Here is a 17,611-nt window from a genome sequence, read left to right as displayed (position 1 = left end):
TTGAGGAAGTGTTGTGAAGAGAGCTGAAGAGAAATGCATAATACTGTTTTAACATGAAATACCAGAATCTTTGCTGAGACATTCTATTGCAAACTCTTCTGCTATGTGAGAATGATTATATGTGTATCTGTCTGCAGCAATCAAAATCCAATTTCCCCTACAGAATTCCAAACTATCAAAATAAACATGGTATGTACTGCCAGAAAGGGTACTCGTAACAATAAAAATGTCTGCAAACAAGTAGGCAGACACATTTTCACAGCATCTGGGTACCTCAGGAAGACATGCTTGATCCTAGTTCTTCCAGGCACAAGCTTTATTGTCCCTATGGTTCTGTATGGAGAACTATTGTTTATGCTTTTCTTTTAATGATTTGTCAGATGTCCTCAGTACTATTTGATCATTAGTTGTTCTTTATTTGCTTACAGTCCAAATAAGAAAGAGTCAGATGCATGACTTCATTCTTCTCTCGCACAAAGGTTGTACAGAGTGCGGCAGAGGTGGGTAGAGATGATCTGGCAGAATTCAGTCGCTCATTCTGGGCTTTAAGTCTTATCCAAGAAGACTTTTCCCCAAAATGTAGATGAAGTCCATCACAATATCAGTGAGGTGTCATCTGCTTAGAGACTAATGGTCTGAAAACCAAGTATGTCATAGCAGAAGACCCACCTGGAATCATTCATCTATTTGGTACTTCCTACCTGAATAGTCCTGAATTTGAAAGTGAAAACACTGCACACGCTACGCTTCATACAGAGCACTGCTGCTCTTCATCTTCTTTAGGACTTGGACTGCTGTACACATGTAGTTGTGTGCATGTGACACCCAGTCAGGTTGTAGTGCCACTTCAGGGCTCTGATTATAATATCAAATAGTTACAGCAATAGTAAAGCCCAAATTAAAGTCCAGAAAGTGTTATGGCAACTGCAGATAATGAAACTAATGATGCAGATCCTGTGGACGTGAAATGTTTTCCAGAGAGAGAATCCAGCTACGGGAGAAAACAATTCAGATGCAGTCAAGTATATTCAAAGATTGATTGCTTTAGTTAATCTGTGCAGAATATTCCTACTTCAGATAGGATAAGAGCGATACTTAGTACTCTGAAACAACCTCCCATCAAGTAATTCTGAGAGTTCTGAGTGGTTCATCTCTCTTCCAAAGCATGAAATCCAAGACTAGATACAACACTCAGCTATGTCTTTGTCAGTGTTGAGTGGAGGATTACTGTATTTGTCATTGCTTCTTTCATACCTGGTATCCAATCCATTCTAAGCCACAAATCTTTTCCTAGTGAATGGCTGCCTAACCTAGTTCTGTCCAGTACCCATGCTGTTGATTGCCCTGATTGAAATTCAGCCATTGCATTTTCTGAATTCTGTCCTATTTCTCATACTACTACTCCTGTTTGCCAGAATAACGTAAATTCTGAATACTCCAGTAAAGTTTCAAAACACATCTTCACAAACATAAGTTCTATAACTATATTCTTCTCCAGTAAAGTCATGAATGAAAGTGAACTAACCAGCTAACACTGATCTTTTCACTTTGTCATTTAACTATGGCTGTCTACTCTTAAAAATAGGGCTCTCCAGCTGAATTTTTACCAGGCTTACATCCTTTTGAAATGGAAGAAGTATGTATCTATACTTTTCCAGATGGAATGCTGGTCTTCGTGGAAGGTACAGATTCTCTGCCATGAAAATCCACCTGTCATATCCTTAACCAAAATTCTGGACTGTCTTCTGCTCTTCTCTCTCTCTGATCTTTGAAAACAAGCAGAGCCTTCCTGAAACTGCTAGATTTATTGACATACTGAAGTATTTCTATTCCTATGACAAATTTTGCAATCCGGAAAAATTTTGAGCTGATGGAATTTTCTGCAGAAAAGAACACACCACTTTCCTTCTTTGAAGCTCATCTGGTTGCCAAGTCAATTTAGCATATTTCTAGGAAGATTCCCCATTGTTTGTGCATTCTCACAGCTAAAATCCACAAGGTTTACGAACCAATTCTGGTACCATTCTTGAATTTAAAGCTTAAATTGTCATGATCAAGTAACCCAAAACTCAAAAGGAGCAGCACTCCATACCACTAAAAAGCCAAATACATTGCACACTAAACCAATCAAGTTTGCACTACCTTGTAAAACCTGGAAGGCACATAGGCTAGCAAATCACCGTGAATTTTTTTTGTGGATTGATTGCAAAGATATGCCCATCCATTCACTTCTAAACAAAGTTCTTAGTTGAAGTACATAATAGCTAATAGGCATCAAATCCTAGAAGAGCACCAGAAGGTGTTGGTATGTAAACAAGGCATTGAGGCAATGTTCTGTTCTTGCTTAAAAACTGTTTCCATGGTGGTAATCTGAGTCCTGATAAGTATGGTTTTACATTATTGTTACTTCTTCAGTTTGGATTTGATAGAAGATGCCCAGTTCATCCTGGTGGACCTTCAGTATTCAGTGTAGAAACTGGAATATTAACATGTGAAAGCTGTTCCTTACCAGATGAACATGATTATGTGAAGTGCATTTAAGCTATTGTTGCCACTAGGGAAGCAGCCAAAGTTTCTGTCATCCTCAGAAGAGGGGTTTGGTCTATTATTAATCCCATCAGTTCACAAGTCAGGGCTGCAAGTAGACCTCCAGTTGATTTTAGCGTTTGTGTTACAGTGGAGCCCAGTAATTTTTCCTTCATTCTGCACCCAGCTAGAAGTTTAGGATTTCTTCTGGTTTCAGATCTCATCACTGGCCTCTGTCTGCTCTCAGTAATGCACTCTATAGCCACTTAGAATTCAACTGTAACTGCCAGCATGCTACATAGTTGATTTAATTAATAACATGTGATGCCAGTGCTTCATAACTGAATCACTGCAGTGTTTCCTGGGTGAAATGTAAGGTTTTGGATGTGAACTACAAAGCTTCTTAATCTTTAAAGAGATCAACTTTTTCCTTCCCCATGGAACGCTGTCATAGCTGTAACCAAGCGATGAATGTAAATGAGACAGTCACTTAAGTATTTTTGGGAGGATGTCTAGACTCTGAAACATACTCTTTCTTTTGATATGAAATAACATAAATCCATTCAGCTTTCAGATATGCTGTGGGACAAGAAAGAATGAGTGGAATGGGAATTTGGAATGTGGTGATGGTTTTTCACATGGTTTTTCAGTTTAAAATTCTTATGGTTAGTTACCTTTGTTGAGTCTGAGCTATTCTAAATGTTGGTTATTTTGAGGGACAGGAAAAATAGTCGTTTTTTTAACTCAAAGTGAGTAAGTCAATGCCTGAAAATACCTTTCAACTTACAGTCAAAAAGTTGTGAAAATTATGGGAGAGTAAAGGTCTTCTATCTCAAACAAAAAGGCATTTCAGACTTGCTTGTTAGATTGTTTCATGTGCAAGTTGTGTAATTACTAATGTTGGCACGACTGTTGCCATCCTAGTTATTTGTGACAAACCTCATTTAAGGTATTGAGGATTAAAAACAATTCAAGTGGGATTTTAATGGCACTGTTGACTTAAATAAACCGTTTAAAATCTTGTGGCTTTTATAAGGCATTTAAAGATATCTTCTTGGTCACAAAATATTATTTTAGTTTGCACAGTGAAGCTTTGCATACATCTGATCACCAGACTATAGCAAAAAATAAAGGGAATGGGTCTGGTTTTATTAATTTATTGCTTCTGTGGACAAAAACCTCACTAAAATTCAGTGCTAATCATTAAAAGTGCAGCCTGGTTTATATATGTCAAATTCTGTAATCTATTCCCAGTTCTAAATTTTGCAAAACTATCACTGAGGCCAGTTAAATATTTTGACAACACTGGATGTTAATGCTAAGCCCTTTCTGCAAGGACATTCATCGCAATTTGACAGTATAATTTTTTACCCAGTTTGTAGAGATAGTTATATATTACTCCAGAACAAACAAAATCTGTATATTCAATGAAGGTATTCTTTATCCAGCATCAATAGTTATGTCCTTTATCTTCTTTAAAAAATGTTTTTGTTGATAATACAAGGAAAACTTCTCTCAGAATACTTAGCCTTGGTTTCAGTGAGAAATCTGTTGCAGTTAGGAGTGGGAACACACAGTATTTCATTTATTGTGTATTCTCCCAGTAAAAGGCTTTGTGGCTGAAAGAGAGAGATTTGGGTCTAAAAAAAAGTATAAAGGCACCACCTTTCCAATGTGTGTTGTAGAGAGTAGGCTAGAATTGGTTTGGCTTTGGGGTTTTTGTTATTGAAATAGCAATTTCAGAATCAGGTAAATCTTTAATTTAGAGAGACTGGTTTTGTATTGCAAGATTTCATTTATATTAAGAACTAAATAATGATGCACACTGTTAGTATCTACACCACATAAATTTGACAATGTCTTCCACATTTTATTTCCAGGATTTCCTATTTAATACAGCATCTACTATTAAACTTTGCATAGTGAAATTCTTCTGGATAAACGCCTAAAAATATTGGTTATATTTCTTTCATAAACCTACCTTTAGACACATTTGCTAAAATGCAGGCTCTTTCTTCGCTGTAGTACCTCAGACTGAGGGTTATGAAATATGGCTTCCTCAAAATTAGCACCAGTCTCTGCAGATTCAGTTGCAGAAGCTTAACTGTGACAAACACAGTAAGCTCCTGAAAACTAAGCAGCAGTCTTTTTCACATGCCGATGCTAGCTTGGGGAATGAAAGAAAAAGTGCTGCTGTAATTTATGCCAGTGAGGCACAACGATGGATTAAAGCCATGTTTGCTCCCCTCCTCCCATCCAGACTTGAGCCAACGTTCCTCCACTAGTCTGGAAAAACTGGCTCTATATTAGGTCTCTGCTGCTAAGGCCATTGATTTACTCAACTACATTTTTAAAAAGTTGACAAAATACTTACTTGATTGTTACAAAGGATAAATGAATGCCAGAGGTCTGTATTAGAAACACATTGGAAAGAGGGGTTTCTTTTCTGATTGGCAAAAAATAAGTTGTTTGTTTGGGGTTTAGTATTGCCACTAACATTTAAAGGAAGGAAAAAAGAAAGGAAAAAAATACTTTCTGCTGTAAATCTTTTCTTTTTTCCCTCCAATTTTCTCTCCACCTTTACCGCTCTACTGCTAGAATGTGTTCAAACCTTGATATGTAAATGCTAGCTGCTAGCCCACTGCCTCAGTCAGTAATTTTGCATTAACAATTTGTTCTTCTGTTGAAGTTGTATATTTATTGCCCCTAGCTGTTCGGCATGCCTGAGAAAGTCAGAGCATTTGGGGTGGGTTTTTTGTTTGTTTATATTTTGTTAATTCCTCCACGTCTAAGTTTATTTGGACTAGGCATCTGGGCTTGGAATCAACTACTGTTTGACTTAAATTCAGAGATGATCCATGCTTTACTCAAGGGATATCTAGTATTACATTTACTGTCTGGAAATCTTACATTTTATTTCTTGCCAGCAAATGTAGTGAAGAATGAAGAAATAATCTTCTAAATCTTTAATAGCCTAGCTTAAGCTTCCTGCGTATTTACACACCTTTTCAGGCACCCCAACTTCATGTCATTCTCTGACATGTCTAAACAGTAAGGATTTGGACATATTCAGAATGGGGAGAGGGAGGGACAAAAGAGAATGGAGGGTGTCTAGAGAATGTTGAATGTTATGAAAATCTGAGTATTTTTGTGCTAGAAATAATCTCCTCTTCCCCTCACGGCAGCTCTGTGTCCTGGTGATACAATACTGCCTGTCCGTTTGTGTTAATTTGGGGAGGCAATTTGCTGACTTCTAGAGTATCAGATGCTGTACAAGCTATTGCCAGAGACAGGATGCTAAACTAGATGGATCATTGGTCTATTCCGGTATGGTGCTTCCCATGTCCTTATGGTAAATGCTGTGTAAAGTTTTTCTACACTGGTACACTGTCTGGAACAACATCTGGAATTTGGATTATAGTCTTCCACACCAATCTACTCTACCAGGAACATTTGTCTATTTAAAGCACCCAGTTTCTTTCATCAAACTACTAAACATTTTTGTGAAGAGGACAAGGAAGTAGTGTAAATATACTATGTATGAATTGTTACCAAACAGATGTGGTTATAGAAAAATAGTAATTGCTTAAAATCATAAGTCATCAGAGGTTTACATACTTCTAATTCTGATACTATAAGAACTAAACACATTATTGCACAGTGCTTTGATTGTGTTTTGAATTGGATAAGCTATTTCGTAGTTAAGTTGATTTTTTTCCTTTCTCTTAGAATGATACTTACAACTAAATCTTCTTTCAACAGAAAAAAAAATGCTTAACACTATCTTGAACAATGGAAGGATACTCTCTTACATTAGTCATCACCAAGAATACTTTACTTTGTTGTTAGCTTTGCAAAAACTGTAGTATCTTTTGGGGTTTTTTAACCTGGATATCCCATATTTTGTGAAACTATCAGTTTCTTATTATTTTTGCAGTGAATATTTTGGGGTAAAACTGAGCATGTAGAATTCATATAGAATATCTCAAAAAAGTCATACAGTAGAAATATCTGCAAAAGTTCTGCTCTGATCATTTTATGCTGTAGAACTACCTACGCCAAGAGAAAACATAAACCACGCAGTCTTTGGCCTATGGAGGACCCACAACTTGCTGGTTATTCTGAAGAGGTTATACCTCTTTTTCTTCATCTCCAGTCCTTGTAATACAATTTCAAAAGGCTAGTCAAAGTTAACAGAAGTGTACAGTCTGACTTTGTATAGTATTTTTTTAAAGCATATTTTTATCAGTTTTCCTTGTTTAGAATTGGGGAGATTTTTGCTCTGTGCAAGACCAGCAATAATATGTTACCTTCATTGTTAACATCCAAATGCTGAAATATTGTAGCTGATAGTACGCCATTCATCCAAAAGCTAGAAAATACCACTTTCAGTTCTTGCTGAAATGAAATTAACCTCAGGAGAGTGCTTGGGGGTGAGAGTGTATCTAGTCCAACTCCCCTGCTAGAGCAGGATTGCCTAGAGCACATCACTCAGGACTGCATCCAGGCACGTCTTGAAAGTCTCCAGAGAAGGGAACTCCGCAACCTCCCTGGGCAGCCTGTTCCAGTGCTCTGGCACCCTCACCGTAAAAAAGTTTTTTCTCATATTTCAGTCTAAAATCTGTGCTCTGTACTATATTCACTAATATGGATTGAAATGGTATTATTTTGATGTAGCATCACTTAACCTGTGAAATTGACTACAATATGGCAAATATCTCCATTTATAGCAGTTTTCTCAATACTTTTCTAAGTATTTTTTTACATTAGAAATTTCTGTGGAGTAACAAATGATTTGCATTTGTCTAGGCCTGAACAGAAAATGTTATTTCTCTTTTTAAATAACAAGTCAATAAATTTGAAAAATAGAAGGTTTTATGAAAGCATAAAAAATTGGAGGGGCAGGTAGTCTGATCATTAGGAAAGGAGATGGGGAAAGAGGACCAAAGGAATGTGGAGTGGTGGAAACAAGCAGTGAAACAAGAGTGAAATCTCTTAGCAGTAACAATCACAGCAGAAACCTATGACCACAGATTATTACTAGGAGGCATTATAAACTTTGTTAAAGTGAAATCAAACCCAGTTTGGCAAACTATGCTCAAACAGGAACAGTGTGTGATAACAATGGAAGGTTTAAATGCCAAATGCTACGGAAGAGTACAGGCTTTCATAGGTGATTTAGCACAGCTCCGGTACTATGAGGTAATGAGACAAAACATACTCAAGGAAGCTTGTTTCCTGCACACATCTTTTTTTTTATAGCAGTGGCTGTGTGAAACAGAGAGAATTAAAGACATGAATCCAGGTTTGAGACTGCGTCTATAGCAGTACTCATGCTATCAACCCTCGTTGCTGTAAGAATCAGAACCTACTTCAAGTACTTTGGGAAAAACTATTTTTCTTTTCATGACCTGTAAGAGAAGAGAAACTTGGATTACAGGACTCCTTTGTGTGAAAAGAGGGATGATGGGTTATCTCTTAGATGAAAAGAAAAACAAAGCTGGATGGTGAGATAAGGCAGACAAAAACTAGGGAACTTGCCTGCAAGAGTTGTGTTGCACAGAGCACTTGGTGATGGTTGCAGGTTTCATTGGAGACATAAACATATTTCCTCTCTCCGGCTGCATTGTGTTTACAAAATTATTTGTAAAGCTCTTGGACACTCTTATGCAAAGAATGGTGACAGCAGCCTGAGCCAAGAGGCTTGTTTTGGTTGTAGCATCTCAATTCTGAAAGAAGGTGGGAACAAGATTAGATGTATTAATGTATTTCTTCCTTCAAAATTCCCATTATTTATGGTTTTGACATTCTTTTTATCTTGTTCATACTCTTGTTCTCTTTCCTTGATTCAAAATTTTTGCTTGTTTTCAATTGTCATTTCACATTTTTCTTCATTTTATTTACATTTTGGTCAGTCTCTTTTTCTCTATTTTTGTTTCTCATTCCTGTCTTTCTTTTTAGTCTTTACATTTCTCAATTTATTTTTCTTTTTGGTCTCTCAACTGTCTCTCGCTGTTTCTGAACTGTCTTTCCTCTTCTTCTGCCACCCGCTACTCTGCTGGAAGTCAAAAGGGTGCCAGTGTGGTCATTCTTCCAGAACAGCCAAATTTTTTTTCCTTAGGAGAGAGATCTGATTTGCTTTGATCTGTGGATTCACTCATCTGTTTTCTCATCTGTTCACATGAGCTACATTTCTATCCACTGCCTATGTATCATGAGGGCGATGGGAGGAAAGTTATGTTTCCTACATTAATGCTTATAGTTTAACATACACATTTACAATATTTGAAGGAAAATGTTAGTAGCAAACAGAACATAATTTGATTAAAGCAGTAGTGCTTGAGTACATCTCATTGTTTTTCTTTTAAATATATGGTGCATTGTTGATAATTGAGAAAAGTAGGTAACATGTTACTTGCAAGCAATGTGGAGCTTAAAAACGAGTGGTAGTGCTAGTAGTTATGGTCCATATTGGTCTCTTTCTTTTTTCATACAGCCTGTACAATGCAAGAAGCAGCACTGAATTTCTTGATGCAAATACTTATTCCTGCTTTGTTCATTTTAAGCATCCTGATGGAGAGAACCAGTAACTTCCATAAAACGTAGCAATAATTTGCAAAATTCTGATATTGTAAATTTTATAACAATGTGATTAGTCGCTTAATTCCTTTAATCTGCATTTTGAAGTGCTATGTAATTTTTGCCGATGTTCTGAGCGCCAGTTTAGATGTGTTGTCTGTAAGTAGCACATGTTTAGTAACATATAGTTCTACATTTGGAAAGGGAAAAGCTGTGTGTTGCTTCTTCTTGGTGCCTACTAATTGCAGAAACTAAGGATATATCATCACCATCTGCCATGTTATGCAGGCACTTCCAAAACTGCTTAAGAAGTGACTGCTTCTGTGCCAAAAGCTGATACCCTCACAACAGAGTTAGCAGAATATAACTTTTGTCCACACCTGTTGACAATTTACTGCAAAGCTCAGCTGTTTAAAATGCTGACATAGGTGAGTGCAAGATAATGTCCTGGGCTCTCCACTGAAGTGTCAGGGGTACCAGAGGGCATTCTATGTAGAGTCACTTGTGCAAGGAAGGCTGAGTGGGCAGCAGGTGAGCTGATAAAAGCCAACAGCTGTGTCAGTTTGATAAGCAATGCAGCTTTGCACTTTTGTTCAGTTAGTATAAAAGTCACTGATGCAATGCAGAGCATTTGTACCTGGAGATCTGAGCTTCATCACTAGTGCAAAAGCATAGTGCTTCCTTGCTCTTGGTGAGATTCAAAATGATTCAGTTCAACAACTACCACTTTGTTTTCTCCCAAAGGGCAGTTCTGGAAAGGCCAGAACCATTGTGATACCAGTTTTCTGTTTATGATACACTTACCTCGACAGCCACCCGTCAGCAGCTGGCATATGGTTCAGATGGCTCACATATCTCAAAATCAGAGGGATTACTGAATATCATATCTTTTCTTGCAAGTACCATCTCACTAGAGTAGCTCAAAAGAACATGATCTGTCCCCTGAATAAACTGGTTGAGTCTGCCTGGAGAGCACTTTGTAGGTGGGGTTCGTTCTTTGTTGTTCAGTTGGCAAATACGGTGTTGCCTATCTGTCCTGGTTTCAGCTGGGATAGAGTTAATTTTCTTTCTCGTTGTTGCTGTGTTTCAGATTTGGTATGAAGGGAATATCAGTAATGCATATTATTTTAGTTGTTGCTAGGTGGTGTTTATAGTATTCAAGGACATTTTTCAGCTTCCCATAGAAGCTGCAAAGGAGCATAGAAGAACAAAACAACAAGATGGCCAAAGGAATGTTCCATACCGTAGGCATCACACTCCGTACATAAATGGGGGTTGGCCAGGGGGCAGGAAACTGCAGTCACTGCTTGGGTTGGGCTGGACAACCAGTTCACCAGGCGGTGAGAGTGACTTGTGTCTTGTATATTCTTTTACAATTATTATTATTGTTATTTTCCTTATCCGTTATGGTTCTATTAAACCGTTTTTGTGTCAACCCACAAGGTTTTTTTCCTTTTCCCTCCTTTTCTCCCTGCCCTTCTTGGGGAAGAAGAGGGAGTGAGCAATGGGCTGCGTGGTCCTAGCTGCTGGCTGGGGTTAAACCACAACACTGTGCTAGAGTACTGGACACAATAATAGTTCTTGAATGCTTTCTGATGTGCTGAAGTTTCTTTTCTAGCTTCGGTTGCAGCCAACATTCTCCCACTTGTTATCTCCTAGAAAGAATCAGACTGATCACAAGGGTAATGTATTAGTTACTACAGCTTAAGGACATATCGGAGCTGCTGTGCTAGTAGCTGTGAAGAAGCAGCCTTGTTTGCTGAGTGTTGCAAAAATCATTAGCTGAGAATATCACTAGGCCAGGAGAGTGTCCATATACCTTTGATGTCCTGTACTGTCTCTGAAACAGTCTTAAATGAATTCAGGTATTTCCATCTAATGTGTCAAGACACTTCATTTTTGGAATACTGAAGAGAGCCAAGTACTGACTGTCCTTTAGTAGCATGGAAGGAAAGAAGTGCAGTACGGCAGAACAGCCTTACATGCATTGCATGGGATAGGATAATGGTTAATCTGTAGGATGCTGTCATCTGGCCAGGGTAAAAATCAACCCTTTCCAGCAACAAATCTGTTCTAAGATAGCTGATTATGATTTGCGCACTATATTAATAAAAAAGCTTAAGAAAATAATTTTGTCGTTACTTCTTCTTCTAAAGAAATTCAACGATTTGCACACCTACATAGTTTAAACCCAGAATCATCAGTTTTGGCAAGCTATTTTATTAAAACTAGTTTTGGAAAAAAAAAAACAAAACCTAAGCTGCAATTTTTTTTTCTTTTGCGTTTTGCGTAGGAGATCTGACAACCTTTCATCCTTTAAATTTTGAAGAAAAAGTGTGTTTTAAAGTTGTGTGTCTCACTCGTTTAAAAACTGTCAACAAGCGGTGATAAGCATAAGTTAGTAGGTTCCCAAAGACCAGACATGAAGTTAGAGCTTTCAGTACAGTGGCTGCAGAAGCGTGACTGTGCAGCCAGCTCCCCACTGAACCCAGAAGCATGCAGAAGGGAATAGAGCTATAAACCAAACAGGGAAAAGTCTCATGCAACCTGTATTTGTGGAATTGCAGCCTTAACTGCACTTGGAAAATTGTGCAAGTGCAAACTGTTGTTGGAGGAGCTTGTGTAAGATTACTGTAAATTCAAATAATTCATATGGAAATAATTATTAAATACTTCCTGTGTTCCTTGAAAAAAAAAACTGTTTGAATTGGGTTTGGAAAATTGTATTAAGTGTGATTTACCATTTACATAGATGCAAAACGGTCTACCTGTGAAGATGTGTGACTTGCAAAAAATAAGCTTAAGTTCACATCAGGAAAATATTTTTTAAAATCTCCACCACAGTCTGTGTTTATTTTGCTTTACCTGTGAAATGTGGCATCTGAAATTGATTCTGGGAATATCAAAAAGTTTCTTAATATTGGCTTATTTTTAATCACAGCTGGGAACAGCTCAGTGGAAAGTTATGAATAGGAGTCAGAGACTATGACTTCTTTCAGCTCTTGGAGAGAAGTAAACATTACTTAGTCTGAATCTCCTGCATCTAATTTGCAAACTACCTGGGATGCAGTATGGCCTGACCCAAAAATTAGAGAGGTATTTATTTTTAATTCCTATTAGTTGTATCCTGCAAGTGTGCTGTGGCATTCTTTGAAAACCCAAGTTGATGAAACAGCTAAGTGTGACTACACTTCTACTTTCACTCATATACCACTGTCTAAAACCACTCACCAAGGGATGACTCCATCTCTTCAGCCCTATACTTCAACTCAGACTAGGATAGTGTGATTTGGTATGTGTTCTTAAAAAAATATTCAAATGCTCATCTTTAATAAGTTGAGAAGAGTATGACAAATGCAGAAAGCATGTTAACTAAAATAAATTACTTCAGTCTCTCCACTGTGAGACAATGTTTTTATAATTAAACTACAAATACGCAATCATGAGTCACTCTGATGGTACATTATGTTATTCTGAATTGTAAATTTGACTAGAAAATAAGTTTTGGTGTTAGTAGTGTGTACGGGGTTATAAACTACTGAAGTTTTATATACTGGAAAAAAATCTTAAGTATTTCCATAGGACAGGGTAATATGCAGGCATGCTGACAATGCTGTACAATAAGAGGTTTATGAAACCCATATGTCAAGAATCAATTGTGATGAAAAGTTTCAGTTTTTAAGATTTTTCTAAAGCGTTCAAACAGATCCTATACAGTCTATAGCTTTGAATTTTGTCTGATTTCTTTAATAGTACTATGTTGTAATCTACAGTAGCTGAGCTGGTTCTCCCTCTCTTCCTTTCTTTATGCATGGAGATTTGCACTAGACCTCTTAGAAAAACCTGTTCAATTCATGACCTCTTACATGTTGCAAGAGACTGATAAAGCAGTATTTCATTGGCTAGAAAACTTTCATTCTCATCCTGACTTGCTTTTCTTGGCTTTTCTGTCACAAAGCCCGTAGACAAAGATATCTAATGCTATAAAGATTGATATGCTTAGATTCAGTTCAGGATAGGTCTCGTTATTTTAAGTTGTCCCATCAAAGATGTTTTTGCAATTGATTAATACAGAATCCAGTTGTATGTGGGGGCTTTGCCTGGGCATGTTTGTTTGCACTGAAAAATATTTTAATTCCATTTTGTGCTTTTTTTTAATTGAACATATGAACTTTATACTTCTTCTCCTGGATCCTAAGTAGCGGCTCTACTACGACTGTATATTCAAAAGTCTTGCTTATTTGTCAGTAAAGACCAATAGGTTTACAATCAGTCGACTTGTAAGCATCTTTGGTTTGGTTTTCTTCTCTTTTCCTCCCTCATTTTCCCCCCCAAGTAAGTAATTTATCTTTTTGTCTAAGATTTTGTTTGTCCGAGCTAAAACTCGTAGTTTTCTGACAGCTTCTTTAGTAATTCGCACCTCATTGACACCTGCTAATAAGGCCGTAGTTGGCAAGCGCCAGGCTTTCCTGCCACTGACTACAGCTAACAAACAACTTTTGTCTCCAGGCTATCTAGAATCACAGACTAGTCTGGGTTGGAAGGGGCCTTTAAAGGTCGTCTAGTCCATCCCCCTGCAATGAGCAGGGACATCTTCAACTACATGGGGTTGTGCAGAGCCCCGGCCAACATGACCTTGAATGTTTCCAGGGATGGGGCATCTACCACCTCCCTGGGCAACCTGTTCCACTGTTTCACCACCGTCAGAGTAGAAAATTTCATCCTTATATCTAGTCTGAATCTAACCCTTTTAGTTTGAAATCATTACCCCTCTGTCCTATCACAACAGGCCCTGCGAAAAAGGCTGTTCACATCTTTCCTGTAGGCCCCCTTCGGGTACTGAAAGGATGCAATAAGGTCTCCCAGAGCCTTCTCTTCTCGAGGTTGAACAACCCCAACTCTCTCAGCCTGTTCTCACAGGAGAGGTGCTCCAGCCCTCTGATCATCTTCACAGCCCTCCTCTGGACTCGCTCCAACAGGTCCGTGTCTTTCCTGTGCTGAGGCCTTCAGAGCTGGATGCAGTACTCCAGGAGGGGTCTCACCAGAGCAGAGTAGAGGGGCAGAATCACCTCCCCTAACCTGCTGGCTACGCTTCTTTTGATGCAGCCCAGGGTGCAATTGGCCTTCTGGGTTGCAAGTGCACATTGCTGGCTCATGTCCAGCTTTTCATCCACCAGTAACCCCCAAGTCGTCCTTGTCAGGGCTGCTCTCAATCCCTTCATCCCTCAGCCTATATTGATACTGGGGGTTGCCCCAGCCCAGGTGCAGGACCCTGCACTTGGCCTTGTTGAACCTCATGAGGTTCACATGGGCCCACTTCTTGAGTTTGCAATTGTGATGTTTTCAGATTACTGGAAATCTGCTGGAATGGGGAAATATCTACTAGGGGGAAATTTTCTAATCAACAGTAAAAAAAACATTGCATTGAACAAAGCACTAGTTTAGTCTCATATTCAAAGACTTAGAAAACATGACATGCACCAAGTTAAGGTGGAGCAGCAGGATGTGAAGAATTTCTTTTTTGATCTTCTGTGTACCTACTACAAGCGTTTGCCATGAAAGCTCTTCTCCCCTGTTGTAGAACCCTGATGGTGAAAGGAGGTCCAGAGTGACTAATAGGAAAACTTGAGAAACACTCCTTGTTCCTGGGAAAATCATTCAGTACATTTGTGAAGATACATTTAATAGAAAAAGACAAGACAAGAGAGTTCAGTACATGAAATTAAGTCCATCAGAGCAAACTTTAGCTGTATTTTTCAAAATGGCAAAATGGTTCTTCACAAAAGTGGTTAACCCTATAATATTAGGGTCTACTAAGAAAGAAGAAAAAACAAACAAAAACAACAACAAAAAACCCAATAAAACTTGGATCTTTTTTGCTGTCCCCCAAAATAATTCGCGGTGCTAAAATCTTGCCATGCATATCATAATTACAAATCATAACTTCCCGTTCTTTCACTGAATTTGAGCTATGTTTTATTTTTGTAGGATGTCACACGTACTTCAATTTGAAGATAGAAGCAGAAAGGTGAAAGATGCAAGCATGCAGGATGAAGACACTTTTGAGATCTATGATCCACGGAATCCTGTAACTAAGAGAAGAAGAGAAGAAAGCAAGAAGATAATGAGAGAAAAAAAGGAAAGGAGATAAAATGAATGTAAAGCTAGCCAGAGCTGCCTTGAAAAGTGACTGCAATAAAGCACTGGCTCTTTTGTACGCTGTAGCTCCTAAAAATATCACTGGACAAGTGTGAAAAGGAATCTCTCAAGAACCTGTCGTGCAGTTTTGAAGCAGAGCTATCATTTGTTTCTTAAGTTGTGCAGTCAAGTGTGCTCAGTGCATTCATTATCCAACCTCTCTAAAGGTTTTTAGAATTATGTATTTAATAAAACATCTGACTTGGCTTTTGTCTGTACTTTAGTTATCACAGTCACCGTCATTGTTTTATCAACATCTGGTAGTCAGAAAGTTTTCAACATAATGAATGAGAATTTGTCTAAATAAGGGTGAAATTAGAAGATAGAATCCCCATCTGCAGCCTTTTAAGATTTTCTGAAGTATAATCTTAATTATTTTTATTATTTTTTGAACAGGCATATAAACTTTACAGCAGTAAAAGCTGCCTTCCTCGACCACTCTGTCGCAGAATTAAGATGATGCACTTGCAGATCTCCTTAAAATGGTCCCAGATTTCTTGAAATAAACTAAGTTTAATTGGAGAATTTGGTTATTTTCTCCTTCTTTTGAAACACATATTCTAATACAGATCCCATCTTGGGAAACTGGGATTATACACAATTTGGGGAGTGTTATTTCACTATGTGTACCCCATGAACAAAAAAGAGAATCTGAATGTGGTACTGTAGTGGTTGCTTAAACTGTTGGCAATAGGAAAAACACCCGTCTGGTAGAATTTTCACTGTGAAGTACCTGGTAATGAAGATTGGTTTGTTAATTAGTCCAGTACAGAAACAAAAAAAAATGCGATTGGTCTAATTAGAAACATAACCCTGATTTTACTAATTATTTTACCACCTAAAAATGCACAACTCAAGTTTCCAGTTTACAGACTTTCCACAGATTTGTTCTCCCAGGTGCCAATATTTTTATAGAAAAATGGGAATTTTCAGTGCTCCTTCCTTACAGCATTTCTGATGCCACAGAAACATGTAGCTAAAGAAGAGTGAGCACAAGTGAGCAAGGTCATTAAAAAGTGCAACCAGGGGAGTGTTTTGCTGATGTTGTTTTTAGAACAAGTTCAGTAAGGTATGGTGTTCTTATCAAGCTGCTGCTGCCAAATTTCTTGATAGGGTCTGAGGTGTGAGATACATAAACCTGCATTGGTGGGTTTATATGGCCTAAATGTCAGAGGTCAGATTAATACAGACTATTGCTTTAATGCGCGGTGCAACCTTTGAGATAAGGAGAAAGCTTGGAGGTGTGATGTGAGATCCTGTATAAAGCTGTCATTATTCTCCTCTTAAGCTGAGTGAATTGTACTGTACCGTGGTGTAAAGAAGTTAAGAGGGGTTACGTTCTTAAACACAGCCATTCACAAGCTGGTGCGTCCAAGTGTTTTAATCATTAAGTTATTTTCTGTCGGGCTGCTATTGGCAAAATCAAGAACATCTAATGTCACATGCCGTTATCTCTATTGATTGCTTTGTGGAGAAAATTTTAAAACAGTCATTACAGGAAATGAGCATATCAAAGCCCCATTCTGATGGGGACTGGAGGGAGGAAGAGAGAGTGAGTGTGTGTGTGTTGGCAGAGGAGGTCAGCATGGGGAATGTGAGGATTAGATCTAGAAGGAAACTTGAGCGTCAATTCCAGGAGACAGCTACTGTCCCTGTAATAGAAAAATGTTCTAATTGCATGTTTTTCCCGTAAGCTTAAGTAGGATGCATGAGTCAATGAATGGGCAAGTTGACTAACACCCCTTTTAGCTGAATCTTTTTGCCCACCACCTGCAGCAACTCTGTCTGTGCTGTATTAGATGATTCCTCTTTTTAAGCACTACCCAAGCACAGGGAGAAAAGCTTAATGCAGGGTTGTGGGCTCTGCTCGGTAGGAAAGGCTGGACCTTGCATTCACAGTATTGGTAATGTCACAAGAACAGGAGAGTAACTATGCTACATTTTCTTCATAAGTGAAGTGTGTATTGAAAATCAGAAAACATTTTTCCAGAGATAATGTATCTTGTGTAATTAACGCTACAGTTGAAACCAAATCTGTTGCCTTTTTAAACCAATTCTAAGTACTACAGTGTTATGCTTTGTGCTGGGAGAGCACAAGGGCTGGCCCCAGTGGAAGGATGCTCACCCCAAGCAACTGTCTTTCCTATGTCCAATGAATATCACTTAAAGTGTAATGGGCATTTACTGCATGAAGCCCAGGTTCCCAGTAGTAAGCTGGCATGTGCTTTGCGCTAAGGCTGGCTATCTGGATACAAAAGAGGAAAGCCTTTTGGAAAGGGGGTGGGGTTTGGTTTCAGGTTCTTTTTTA

General features: G+C 38.2%; 1 protein-coding gene across 3 annotated transcripts in view; it reads left to right on the top strand.

Moving 5' to 3' along the window:
• The window catches only part of CWC27 (CWC27 spliceosome associated cyclophilin), a 120,197-nt gene extending 104,369 nt beyond the window's left edge, over nucleotides 1–15,828 (top strand). For 2 of the 3 annotated variants that reach the window (XM_054186597.1, XM_054186596.1), the window contains one exon: nucleotides 15,094–15,828. In XM_054186597.1, the coding sequence (XP_054042572.1) occupies nucleotides 15,094–15,256 (163 nt within the window). In that variant the 3' untranslated portion in view covers nucleotides 15,257–15,828. Of the gene's footprint in view, nucleotides 1–13,930; nucleotides 14,085–15,093 lie in introns of all 3 variants that reach the window. The other variant, XR_008463903.1, reaches the window with a different exon arrangement.
• Nucleotides 15,829–17,611: the final 1,783 nt, after the last annotated feature.

Source organism: Rissa tridactyla, chromosome Z (assembly GCF_028500815.1).
Source record: "Rissa tridactyla isolate bRisTri1 chromosome Z, bRisTri1.patW.cur.20221130, whole genome shotgun sequence".
Classification (NCBI taxonomy): domain Eukaryota; kingdom Metazoa; phylum Chordata; class Aves; order Charadriiformes; family Laridae; genus Rissa; species Rissa tridactyla.
The sequence above is the reverse complement of the archived record's forward strand: the minus strand, read 5'-3'. Positions and strand labels throughout refer to the sequence as shown.